This window comes from Etheostoma spectabile, chromosome 2 (assembly GCF_008692095.1).
Source record: "Etheostoma spectabile isolate EspeVRDwgs_2016 chromosome 2, UIUC_Espe_1.0, whole genome shotgun sequence".
In the NCBI taxonomy this organism is placed as follows: Eukaryota; Metazoa; Chordata; class Actinopteri; order Perciformes; family Percidae; genus Etheostoma; species Etheostoma spectabile.
Window position 1 is genome coordinate 30,267,323 of NC_045734.1, and position 12,408 is coordinate 30,279,730.

The 12,408-nt window shown below is 41.7% G+C and overlaps 1 protein-coding gene across 1 annotated transcript in view; it reads left to right on the plus strand.

The window, feature by feature from the left end:
* The window catches only part of tenm3 (teneurin transmembrane protein 3), a 257,341-nt gene that overhangs the window by 191,110 nt on the left and 53,823 nt on the right, over positions 1-12,408 (plus strand). The window contains 4 exon segments of the mRNA XM_032528287.1: positions 1,909-2,040; positions 2,763-2,781; positions 2,784-2,897; positions 5,531-5,674. Coding sequence (XP_032384178.1) covers positions 1,909-2,040; positions 2,763-2,781; positions 2,784-2,897; positions 5,531-5,674 — 409 coding nt within the window.

Here is a 12,408-nt window from a genome sequence, read left to right on the forward strand (position 1 = left end):
TTTTTATCGTCACATTGCTTTAAACAGTCCGCAGAGGAAATGAAACAGATGACAGAACTCAATGTGTGTTTTTATACTTTTACAACCCTGAACCAGCGCCCCATTATTAAGTTTTATTTGACAAGCATGTGAGCATGTGCCTGACTATCTGTGATAAAGGGAAAGAGTGTGTGCGCAGAGGAAAGCGTGTGTGTGTGTGTGTGTGTGTGTGTGTGTGTGTGTGTGTGTGTGTGTGTGTGGATCAAACGAATGGAAAGCTGCTACTTAGCTTTTGGTAGAGCTGAGTCCATTAGCGAGGAGGGCAGGGAAAAGGGCAGTCTTAAAGGGGATGTAATGGATCTGTAATGAACACTAAATGCTCAGCTAATGAAAAGGCAATAGTGCAGTTGAAAAAATATAACACAGGAACAGTCTAGATGGATTATTCCCTGAGGAGCTATGTTTCCCAATCTCCTTTTTTTTGGAGTACACCTCTCCATCAAAGGTCTTACTTATCTTCTCAACCTCTGACTCTTTTAATAATAATAATAATAATACATTTTATTTAAAGACGCCTTTCATGACACTCAAGGACGCCGCACAGGGAATTCATAAATTAAGAACAGCAAAACAAATACTATACAACAGCAAAACAAATACTATACAACAGCAAAACAAATACTATACAACAGCAAACAAATACTAAACAACAGAAAAACAAATACTATACAACAGAAAAACAAATACTATACAACAGCAAACAAATACTATACAGCAAAATAAAACCAAAACTATACAACAGCAAAACAAATACTATACAACAGAAAAACAAATACTATACAGCAAAACAAATACTATACAACAGAAAAGGCTTTTGTACATATAAGACATCTAAAATGATCTAACTGTTTAAGTGTTGCAATGTATACCTTCAGTGAAACAAGCAAACCTTCAAACAATCAGTTTTATTTGTCACATGAAATTGTGCAAGGCACAATTCCAATGAGCTTGGCTCTGGGAAAGAAGGGCAGAGCACCAGGGGAAAAATTAGACATTAAAATGCAGGACAAGCACTTGAACTCGGGACAGTGTTGCTGTGAGGCAATGGTGCCACCAATTGTCACTTTTGTGTTGATAGAACTAACTTCCTTGGCATTACAGGACTGCACAGTAGTTAAAGCCACCATTTCTGTGGGTTATAAAGACATTTAGGTGGACAATGGACATTTTTTGTCCACATGAATACCCTAACTCCTTATTGCTATTAACAGTATTATATACCAATATATATACCATTATATTTGATATACCAAAAAATGATCAGCACCTCCATATAGCCTGAATGGAATGGTCCTTTGTTTCATAACCCCCTTTCAGACACTGCAACGATTTAACTGTGAGAATCGAAACAGGGTCTTTAGATCAAATCATTAAATAGTGGACTAATTAATGATTTGATCTGATATGGACATACCCAAGACACATGCGTTGATCGTGTTATGCAACTGCTGAATTAGGTTACTGGCACCTATTTTGGATAAATTCAACTACTGCTTGTATTTTTTCTTTAAAGTAAATATAAAGGGGGATATTGGGGGTCTCTTTATGGTTTTGATTAGACAAATAGTTTTTTTTTAAAGCCAATACATCAATGCCTAAAGATGCAAATACATCACCCAGCTCTGTCACATAAATGTCACTGTATTAAGTGGGACCGTAGCCATGGTCTTAAAAATGCCCACCTGTCATGGCGCCAGATGGTATCATCCCTTCCAAGCATTCTCACTGCAAACACTGCCAGCGGTCAAGTAAAGCTGTGTGCCAATTAGCAGTCCATTCCTTAGAAACACCATGCTTCAGATACCACTCGAGGCAGTGAAATGGTGTCAGGTGCTGATGTGCTTTCTGTGTTATTGTATCCCTCTGCAGGTTTTGCAAGAAGAAACCTCAATACCAGGCAGCGATCTAAACCTCATCTACCTGAGCTCCAGAGCTGCGGGATATAAACCAGTCCTCAAAGTCGCCATGACACAGTCATCCATACCTTTTAACCTGATGAAGGTGAGACATGTTACATGATATTATATATATTATAATAATATACAGTATATATATAAAAACAATAGTTCCTCAAACACGCTATGACAGCATCACTGCACCCTATCAGTAAAACTCTTGTCAAATCCACGATGTTCAACTTGCGGAATTCGCCAAAATAAAATTCCGGATGTCACTCTCTCTGTCCATAACATTCCGCTTTCTTTGTGTTCTATTCTATATTCTAACCTCTGATGGATTTCTGAGGACTATGGTTACCTGGTCCTCAGATCTCTGCAGGGTACATCCAGACAGCTAGCTAGACTATCTGTCCAATCTGAGGACTATGGTTACCTGGTCCTCAGATCTCTGCAGGGTGAATCCAGACAGCTAGCTAGACTATCTGTCCAATCTGAGGACTATGGTGACCTGGTCCTCAGATCTCTGCAGGGTAAATCCAGACAGCTAGCTAGACTATCTGTCTAATCTGAGTTTTCTGTTGCACAACTAAAACTACTTTTAAACAAGTTCCTTCACGAGGATATTTAGCAGTGGCACAGTGGCCCTGTCCGGCACTTAGCGTCGCCCAAGACGATTGTAATTGGTTTAAAGAAATGCTAATAAACCAGAGCACGTTCTTCTCCCGTCCCAGAATGCTGTGGAGGAAGGTCTGGCAACGCGTGACTAGTGAAACCCTAACCTGAACTACGATTACGTGACCTTTGTATCTGGTGCTGTTTCTCCAGGTTCACCTGATGGTGGCGGTGGTGGTCGCCTTTTCCAGAAATGGTTCCCTGCCCAGCCAAATCTATCCTACACCTTTATCTGGGACAAGACAGACGCCTATGGCCAACGTGTCTACGGACTATCTGAGGCGGTTGGTGAGTTTGCAGCTTATAGCAAAGCTGAACAGGAAATAACATAAACCTTTTAAAAACGTGACCCTGAACCATGGAGCAGCCAGAGGATCTTGCTCTGAGAACCTGAGGCTTGGGGCTATAAAAAACGATGTAAGCACAGAGGGGCCTGACCATGTAATGCCTTCTATGTTGAGAGTAAACATTTCAATCCTAAAGGTGATGGGAAACCAAGTTAAATGGCTGTTACGTGTGAACCACAACACGTCCTGTGTGAAAAAGAGTTCTGTATCCCAGCTTTGCATTTACAACACAGAATGTTAATGCAATAAAACTGTGGTTTCCCTAACGATTTTGCAATTAACTCGCTTTGTGCTGTTTTTATATGAAAGAACGGGGGCACAAGCCAGGAGGTTGGGTGGTCTTGTGACCATTCACCATTCACACACATTCATACACTGCCACCTGCTCATCAGATAAACACTCACACGCATTTAGACTCTGATGGTGCAGAAGGACACTTCAACATGGGAGATTGGCAGGTGACTACTATACCACTAAGCCATTGTAAACTTCCCAGGCATTCGTTTGAAGCATCTGATGTTTGTGTTGTCAGAAGTTAAGGCTGCGTGTCTGCAAGATGCGATGAAGCACATGAGCAGTGGAGGCAATACAGTATATCAGGATGGAAAGTAAGGCTGGCAGCACAAGCAACATCCATGACAAGAAGCTTTGAAGATATACTGTATATATTCTTCTATTGGTGTATTGCCCTGAGACACTCCAGCATATAACAGCAGAGTGTAAGATGCAGGAAGGTATACATGGAATGCCATAACCAAGTGGCTGGCATAGTGTATATCAGTGGTTCTGTTGCAATGCTAGCAAAGCAATTCAATTCAATAGGTGTTTCATTAACATGGTAAATATTGCCAAAGCAATTAAAAAATAATAATAAATAAATAACTATCTACTAGAATAAAGTGTGAACAGAGCTGTGTAACAATGTAATCCAATATAAACATGCTGTATATGAACCCATCTTTTTACTGTATCTGCTCTTAGAAAAGACACTTCCTGAATGTAGCAGAGTCTGCAGACAAGAGGCAAAAACAAAACAATCAACAAGCAACATCAGTAGGCAATAATCGATTATGGTCTGTCACTGCATCGATGCACAGTCGTCCAGGTCCACGTCACAATGCATAGATGACAAGATTAATTTTCAACACCCTTGCGCATACAAAGCAAGAATATCACACTGTTATGCTGGCTTAGTGATGGTCGGGGGTTGAAGTCTTTCCTAACTGCTGGTAATCTTGTTAAAACAGATGTGGATCCGTCATTTACTAAAATATTTTTCTTGGTTGTGTTTCTATTCCTGTAGCCAGATGACTAACTGTAGACGATATGACTTTAATGAATTGAGATATTTCTGGCTTCAATTTCACAGTGAAATCAGGAGAGCATGTCTGAATCATTATGTTACCCGATCACTTTAACTGTAACCCAGAGGTAGAGGTAACAAGACACTTTGGGAATCAAATGACACAGATGGAGAGAAAGTGAACTGTATACAAGAATAAATTGCACCAATTCAACACAAAATGACTCTGGTCTGCACTCAGTATCAAAGTATGACAACTGATACTTTGCACAAAGCTGCGCACAGCTCCAGCTAAGTTCAGCTAAGTTCTGCAGAAAGGCTGTGACAGGGAAATGGCTTGGACATAATGGGTATGCTAACCCCTCTCTGCCACCTTTATGAGGGACAAGTCCAGCAGACATACTCCTCTGTGAGTTATTACTTATGACAGCCCAGCTTCATGGGTGGAACATAAAGAGGATTTACTGCTTTGTTTTGTAACACTTCTAAAATTGGTGCGTATAAGCTCTATTGAGGTAGCCTAACCACAATCATTTTTGGGGTCCATGTCTGGCCACTGGTAACATCAGAGCTGGGACACAAATGTTAATGTTGTACTCATCAGGGAGCAACTGCACCGTTTCCTTTGTTGCCGCTCACCTGCGTCTTACCATTGACTTTGTACACATCAGTGAACTTCACGCGTTGCCTCAATGAACTTATTTCAGGACAGAACACCAGCCTTTCAACTCATCAACCCATCAACTCATTACCTGCTAATGTGATATATGCTAATTATGCATTAAATGCCGCTTAATTACCCAGTTAATATGTGGTAACCAATTCACCTATGATGACATTCTTACACAGCTAAATTGGTGTACATGTTTGTACTCTCACCTCTGTATTACTGCAAAGTATAGTATATAGTTCTATGTAGCAGATTTACAAACATTCATCCCTCCCCTCTTTTACTGCCTTTTCCTTCTCTCTTCCCGCTGAAGAGCTTTGTTCTTTCTATATTGACTACACACACAGCTCTTGTGGCTGCCAGTTCACACAATGGTTATAGCAGAAAATGAGCTTGGCAGAGCACTCACAATGTGTGTGCTTGCGTCGATTTGACAAGTGTCCCATCCTTGATGTAAAAGTGTACCTCACACAGAGGTTAACTCTGTTTTTGTTTGCTCTGGTCCGAATCACAGCAACTTTCCCATTTGGTTTTGTTTGAACACAAGCACAGTCGAAGGACAGAGTGGACTAACTGGCCTTGCCTGTGTGTGTCTAATAGTGTCGGTGGGGTTTGAATACGAGTCCTGCCTGGACCTCATCCTGTGGGAGAAGAGAACGGCCACTCTGCAAGGCTACGAGCTGGACGCTTCCAACATGGGCGGATGGACGCTGGATAAACATCACATCCTGGACGTACAAAACGGTAGGTGCCGTCACACGACAAAGAACCACAACGTGCACTATCATACCGCAGCTACATCTCCACATGCACGCGCACAATGTGCACACTGCAAGAAGATGAAACATAAAACTGCAAAAAACATTTCTTAATTTACCTACACTAATATTTTAATTCAAAGTTTGTATATATAACAGCTCAGGTGTATGCAAAACAATACAAAACACATCCTTTCTTTCTCTCTCTCTCTCTCTCTCTTTCTCTCTCTCTCTCTCTCGCTCTCGTGTCACGTCATTAACTGGCTAATTATCTGTCGAAGAATAGGACAAAGTTAATAGCAGTTTAAAAGTATCTTTATCTCTTGTCAAAGCGTTTTTTGTCATGCAGGCTTTGGTCGACGGAGCGGATTTTATAGAATTTAGGAGTGTGTGTGTGTGTGTGTGTGTGTGTGTGTGTGTGTGTGGTGTGTGTGTGTGTGTGTGTGTACGTGTGTGTGTGTACGTGTGTGTGTGTGCGCGCGTGAGTGTAAGTTCCTTGTTGGCATCTTGGATTTGTTCCAGCTGCCCAGTGGTATTTTTGCCAGCCTTTCATCTCTCTCTCTCTCTCTCCTCTCTCTCTCTCTCTCTCTCCTCTCTCTCTCTCTCTCTCTCTCCTTTCTCCTCTCCTCACACACATGCACAATTTGTCTTTCTCATCTCAGACAGTCATTTCAGACCTTTATGCATTTCTCCTACCTGTCATCTCTCCTCTCTTTGCTTGTTCTTGTGTGTGTATCATCATCTTATCTGTCTTTATTATTGTCTTCATTTCCCTACAGACTGTTATTATGTTAAGATAATGCAATGAAACCTAAGGGTTGATATATGGTGACTAAATATTATACATTCCAGCTTGAAGGTACATCGGATTAGAATAGTTTGAGTGGGAAAACAGGCTTTCTGGATTCTTGGCACTACTCCAACATGCTGCAATGTACTAATGTACCACTTGAGAAGAATGAAAAAAATAATGACTCACTTACTTACAGCTAGAAACTCTTTTCACTATTTTACAATTAATCTTCTTAATTTAGTCTTCTTATTAAGACTACAATGTAAAAAAAAAAAAAAGAAAAAAAGGAAAATCTTTGTTTTCAAATATGAGTAAGTGACAATAAGTTAGAAGGTTAGTAGCCAGAAAATTGAAAATGTTTTTTGAAAACGTTTTTTTTTTTCGTTTTCTTTACCCAACGTTTTTGTAGCTTTCTTCAATGCTTTCGATGGCTTTTGTAAATGCTTTTGTCACTTTTTTCAACGCTTTTTTATTTTATCCATGGTCAGTACACATTAAGTATATGACTATGAAATTAGCTATGCTAATCAGCGACTGATATATTAGCTTTTAACTATGAATTATTTTGAATAATAGTTCAAGGATAGATCAATGAAACAATCCAAGTGAATTACAGACTGGTTAAGGTCACCAATGCTGTTTCGAAAAATTATTAAAAAAAAAAATTAAATGCTTGAATTTGAATGAAACAACCAAAGTTCAAAATTTAATGTAAGTAATCATTGATTTTTACCTACAAAATACAACTTATGTCAATCTTATTTTTGGTAAATTTGGTTGAAAGAAACTCATATATATGACATAAAAAACTGGTCAAATTTAACCCCAGGACAACATATCCACAATGGCTCCTTGATTGTTACATAGAAGATCAGCAACCAGATGTTTTACAGTGCCTTTATAACGCTGCTCTCAGGTCAGTTCTTACATGTCAGTCTTTAATAAAAAAAACCAGGGTGTAAAAAAATAAAGTAACATGAATGTGAAGCAGACAGCACAGTATACATCCAGACCTTTCTGTGTATAAATACACATTGTAATACAAACACATGTTGGTATAATCAGCTGGTTTGTAAAGGATGCATTACTTTAACTCCAGTGTTGTCGCTTCAATCTAGTCCCCCATTCAACAACTGGTTATATATTTATAAAACATATTTTGCAGCTTTGACTTCATAAACTCCTCCTCCCTCCTCCCCCCCCCCCCCCCCCCCTTCCTTGCTGTCCTCTATATGTCACCCCATCCATCACATTGCTATTCATCCCTCTCCCTGCAGTCCTCTTGGGCTTTCAACACCTTGTCACCCCGATTCTGTGTGTGCGTGGGTGTGTGTGTGTGTGTGTGTGTGTGTGTGGTGTGTGTGTGTGTGTGTGTGTGTGTGTGTGTGTGTGTGTGTGTGTGTGTGTGTGTGTGTGTTTGTGAAATGCTGGTGTGATTTGTGGTTTTTTTGGTCTATATACGTACAGGTCTCTGTGGGTGTGATTTTGCATCTTGAAGGGACAATGTGTGTGCACAATGTGTGTTTAGCCTTTCGGGATTAAAACACACCGTATGGACATAGAATAATCTTGTCTTGTCTGTGTGTGTTTGAAAGAGAGAAGGGGAGGGAGACCATCAAACACTCATGCTGGGCTGTCTTTGTAGTTTGTCTCATAGCTCTGTTAATGATGTGGATCAGACGATGTGTCATGTATGTGGACATACCATGCCTGTACAGTGAGTGTTGACGTCTGGCAGGGGTTTTATTGTTTCCTGTTCAGTGCTGATTCTTACTGAGCAACCTAAACTAATGAATTGGCTTACACAAATATGCATTATCCTTAAAACACATGAATAGAGGAAAGAGAAAAATGTAGGAAAAGAGACACACACTGGATTTAGAAACATGTCCACAACTCAACACACACCTGGTGTTGTGTGATCTGTGAGTACTGTGTAGTGAGCACTGCTGAACAACACAGATAAGGCTGGATGAAAGAGAGAGAGTGTGTGTGTCTGGAGGTTTTTTTGGGGGGGGGCAGAGGGTCTGCTTCTGGAGTGTGTGTGTGTGTGTGTGTGAGAGAGACAGAGAGAGACTTGGGGAGTGTGAAACTGCCCGGTAAAGCGCTGCACTCTATTATTCAGACACTCTAAGCAGCTCAGCTCCAGTCAGGGTGTTCTGCTGCGTTCTGCTTTGCCCCAGAGAACATGAGAATGTGTTGCTTGTTTCCAGGACATTGAATCAAAACAACTGGACTTTAGCCAACTTTATGTTTTTGTGTTTTTTTTCCTATCCATTGTCATGACACAAATCTCAAATGTATGTGTCTTTAGTTGAGTTTTTAAACCTACAAAAAAACTAAAAAGAAGTTCAAACAAGAGTCTGGAAAATTACACTAAATACAATAATATCCACAATAAAAGAAAAGGCAGCCTATCACATCAGCAGTGTATCTACACTTGCATCTAATGACTCTCTAATCAGGTATACTTTTTTTTTTTCAAAGTAACCTGGAAGTTGTGTGCCAGTAACAGACTCAATATCACACCTGCTCCCTCTAAGTTCCCATGCATTTCTCTCCCCCATGCTGACAGGTATGCAGAGACTGAGCCATTTATTATATTAACTAAAGGTCAACATTGGCTTCACATGAGCCAGGCTTCTTCTCCTAGTGTCAGAAGATTATATCTGCAACAAAAGGGAATCTACTCATTTTTTTGTGGTTCATGGTTTATGGTTCCTTAATACAAAGCAACATCAACTTGTGACCTCTTGTCACAAGCAGCATGTCTTACCTGGTGTGATCTGGTTTCTCTTATTCAACTATTTCATTTGAAATAGAGATTAGAGGTGGAATGGAGAACCGTGGAGGTCCTACCTCCTCGGTTTGGGAATTATACCCAGGGAATTGTTTGGGAGAAAACAAAATCTTCTTGATGAAATTTTAGATTTCCCAGTTGTATTCAGCTTTCAGTAACATGTGAGCCAAATGACCCTACAAGATGCAGTTCATAGGTTAACAGAATCTTTTTTAAATCTAAAACCTTCACCTATGAATTTATATTCATATATATTATGAATATTTGCCAGGCTACTTGCATTATTTCCTTATTTTTCATCTTCTTCTATGGTAGGTATAACCAAATCAGTCTAATCTTCGTGGTGCTTGGTCTTTGAGATTTGATGAATGTGCCAGGAATCCCTTCATGAATGTGTTAGGACTGTAAGCATTTAGGTTCTGCGATAGAGAGTTTTGAGATCAAGGTCAAGTGTACTCTCACACACACACACACACACACACACATTCATCTAGAAAGCCGTGTGAGAAAGCCTCTCTTTTAACACAGCAGGAGAATCCGCTGCTCCTTTCTCTTTCTACAGAGCTTTGCTCACCCTCTCTATCTCTCTCTCTCGCTCCCTCGCCCTTTCTCTCTCTCTTTCTCTCTCTCTCTATCGTTTTTTTAATTTAGAGCTTTTGCATGACAACATGCAAAGCGAACATACAGTTAAGAAGAGGCATTGACGATGACTGGCACACTAAAGTACGCTACAACACACATACATAAACAGATGTATTAAGACGCTTCTCTATCTCGCACATCTCTCCTCTATCTGTATCACTACGCACACATTCAAGATTCAAGATTCTTTATTGTCATACCACAGTACACTGTAGAATGAAATTACGTGCAAAGTTCACAGCTTAAAAAGAATACAGCATAGAAACAATTAGAAACACCCCGGAAAAGTCGAGTTATATTTATATGAATTAAAATGAATAAATGCTTAAATGCCTATATGCGTTTGCAGAGCATGTAGAGTGATTAATATAAATATATAGCGTCTAAAAAAACTGAAAAGTTTAAATATCTTGATACTAGATCCATACAGTTGGAAAGAGTATAAAGTATAAATATCCGTATTTAAAGTGAAATAGTGTGGTAGAGAATAAGGTGCATTCCAAACAGATTATTCTGTACATGAATAGTCAGATGGATTGGACTGTTTTAGTGTTTCGTTGTTCAACAGTCTGACAGCAGTGGGGAAGAAGCTGTTGTTGAACCTCGCGTCCTTGCTTTAAGACTGCGGTACCTCCTGCCAGAGGGGAGGCGGGTCCTTGATGATGCTCTTTGCATTTGACAGGCATCTTTTCTGGGCCAGCTCCTGAACGGTGGACAGAGTAGTCCCAATAGTCCGCTCAGCCATCCTCACCACTCTGCTCAGCGCCTCTCTCTCTGTAGCATTACAGTTCCCAAACCATACTTTCAGGCAAATAGTTGGGTGACTGTGTAGAGCACAGCACAGCAGGGGGGGGAAGCCTGCTGGCTTGGCCTCGGTTGATCAATCAACACCTGCTAATGGAGGGAGAGATGAAAGAAGGAGAGGAGGATAGACAGAAGGATAAGGATAGGGATATAGAGATGGAAAGGGAACCAATAGCAATATATCATGCTGGGTTTGAAGAACTTGCAAATTGTAGAATTGGTCAATAGATGTTTGTATGGATGGATGGGTGTATGGATGGATGTAGGGATGTATGGATGAAGCGTAATGTGGGCTGGTTTCCAAGATGGCAGCAGAGTTTTAATAATTCAGCTCAGCTCACCACAGGAGGTTCCTCTTTGATGTGTGCACTTTGAAGAACGAGTGCATCCCTCCCTTTTTCTCTTTTCACCACTCATTCACATTAACCTCCTCACAAATCCCCCCCACCTTCCTCCTCCTCTCCTCCTCCTACTGTTTCAACCTGCTGACATGGAAACTTTGGCAATACAGTGGTTACAGGTGAAATGTATTACTGTGCCCTCTATCATTTTACAGTAATTCCTATATATATACAGTATATGTAGGCTGTGACGATATGGAAAATATAACATTCAGATCCTCAAACCTGTATCGTGGAGTGAGAAGGCAAAATCGCAACACACCCCTTCTAACTCCCAGATTTATCCTTCCCATCCAGATCCAGTGCTACCACATCTTTAAATTACCATTAGTGTTAGTCATTTTGGTGCCTTATTCCTGTTTTGTCTGTTATATTTAGCTAACCGTAAAGACAGCTAAAAGCAAAAGGGGGGGAGGGGGGCACCGGCAAAGCTATCGAAAGTGTAACGTTACAAATGGCCGCTGTTCTGACTCCGGTGCCTGGGTTTCCCGACGGTTCACTGCCGTTAGCGTCCTTAGCACCGGAGTTAAGTGCTGACTGGGTTGGCTGCTAGTTGGCTGGGGGCTGACTGTGGATGTGTCCCCGGGCCGGGGCTGTAATGATAGTGGATGGCTGCTAGCTGGCTGGGGGCTGACTGTGGATGTGTCCCCCGGCCAGGGCTGCAATGATAGTGGATGGCTGCTAGCTGGCAGGGGGTTGACTGTGGATGTGTCCTCCGGCCAGGGCTGTAATGATAGTGGATGGCTGCTAGCTGCTGGGGGCTGACTGTGGATGTGTCCTCCGGCCAGGGCTGTAATGATAGTGGATGGTTGCTAGCTGGCTGGGGGCTGACTGTGGATGTGTCCTCCGGCCAGGGCTGTAATGATAGTGGATGGCTGCTAGCTGCTGGGGGCTGACTGTGGATGTGTCTCCCGGCCAGGGCTGTAATGATAGTGGATGGTTGCTAGCTGGCTGGGGGCTGACTGTGGATGTGTCCCCCAGCCAGGGCTGTAATGATAGTGGATGGCTGCTAGCTGGCTGGGGGCTGACTGTGGATGTGTCCCCGGGCCGGGGCTGTAATGATAGTGGATGGCTGCTAGCTGGCTGGGGGCTGACTGTGAATGTGTCCCCGGCCAGGGCTGTAATGATAGTGGATGGTTGCTAGCTGGCTGGGGGCTGACTGTGAATGTGTCCCCCGGCCAGGGCTGTAATGATAGTGGATGGTTGCTAGCTGGCTGGGGGTTGACTGTAGATGTGTCCCCCGGCCAGGGCTGTAATGATAGTGGATGGCTGCTAGCTGC